Source organism: Pygoscelis adeliae, unplaced genomic scaffold, assembly GCF_000699105.1.
Source record: "Pygoscelis adeliae isolate BGI_AS28 unplaced genomic scaffold, ASM69910v1 Scaffold44, whole genome shotgun sequence".
Classification (NCBI taxonomy): domain Eukaryota; kingdom Metazoa; phylum Chordata; class Aves; order Sphenisciformes; family Spheniscidae; genus Pygoscelis; species Pygoscelis adeliae.
Window position 1 is genome coordinate 3,925,451 of NW_008824761.1, and position 790 is coordinate 3,926,240.

The window sequence follows — 790 nt, forward strand, 5'->3', positions numbered from 1 at the left end:
CAATTGTAAGCGGAAATAACAAGGGTTTGTTTCGGATTGATCCAGTGACAGGTAATATCACTCTGGAAGAAAAGCCAACTCCTAATGACGTGGGGCTGCATCGCTTAGTTGTCAACATAAGTGATTTGGGTTATCCCAAATCCCTACATACTCTTGTGCTTGTATTTTTGTATGTAAATGATACTGCTGGAAATGCCTCTTATATTTATGACTTGATACGCAGGACTATGGAAACACCTTTGGACCGGAACATAGGGGACAGTAGCCAACCCTACCAAAACGAGGACTATCTCACGATCATGATCGCTATTGTGGCAGGTGCCATGGTTGTCATAGTGGTGATATTTGTCACAGTTCTCGTTCGCTGCCGACATGCGTCCAGATTCAAAGCCGCCCAGAGGAGCAAGCAAGGTGCTGAGTGGATGTCTCCAAATCAGGAGAACAAGCAAAACAAGAAAAAGAAAAGGAAGAAAAGGAAATCTCCAAAGAGCTCTCTTTTGAACTTTGTGACCATTGAGGAGTCCAAACCTGATGATGCAGTTCATGAACCTATCAACGGGACAATAAGCCTTCCAGCAGAGCTGGAGGAGCAAAGTATAGGAAGATTTGATTGGGGCACAGCACCACCAACAACCTTTAAGCCTAACAGTCCTGATCTTGCCAAGCATTACAAATCTGCCTCTCCACAGTCTGCTTTTCATCTCAAACCTGACACTCCAGTTTCAATGAAAAAGCACCACGTGATTCAGGAACTCCCGTTGGACAACACCTTTGTTGGTGGTTGTGCCAC

The 790-nt window shown here is 44.8% G+C and overlaps 1 protein-coding gene across 1 annotated transcript in view; it reads left to right on the forward strand.

Moving 5' to 3' along the window:
* Nucleotides 1-790, forward strand: part of PCDH9 (protocadherin 9) — a 702,549-nt gene that overhangs the window by 2,168 nt on the left and 699,591 nt on the right. The window contains 1 exon segment of the mRNA XM_009323525.1: nucleotides 1-790. This exon segment is cut by the window's left edge and continues 34 nt beyond it. Coding sequence (XP_009321800.1) covers nucleotides 1-790 — 790 coding nt within the window.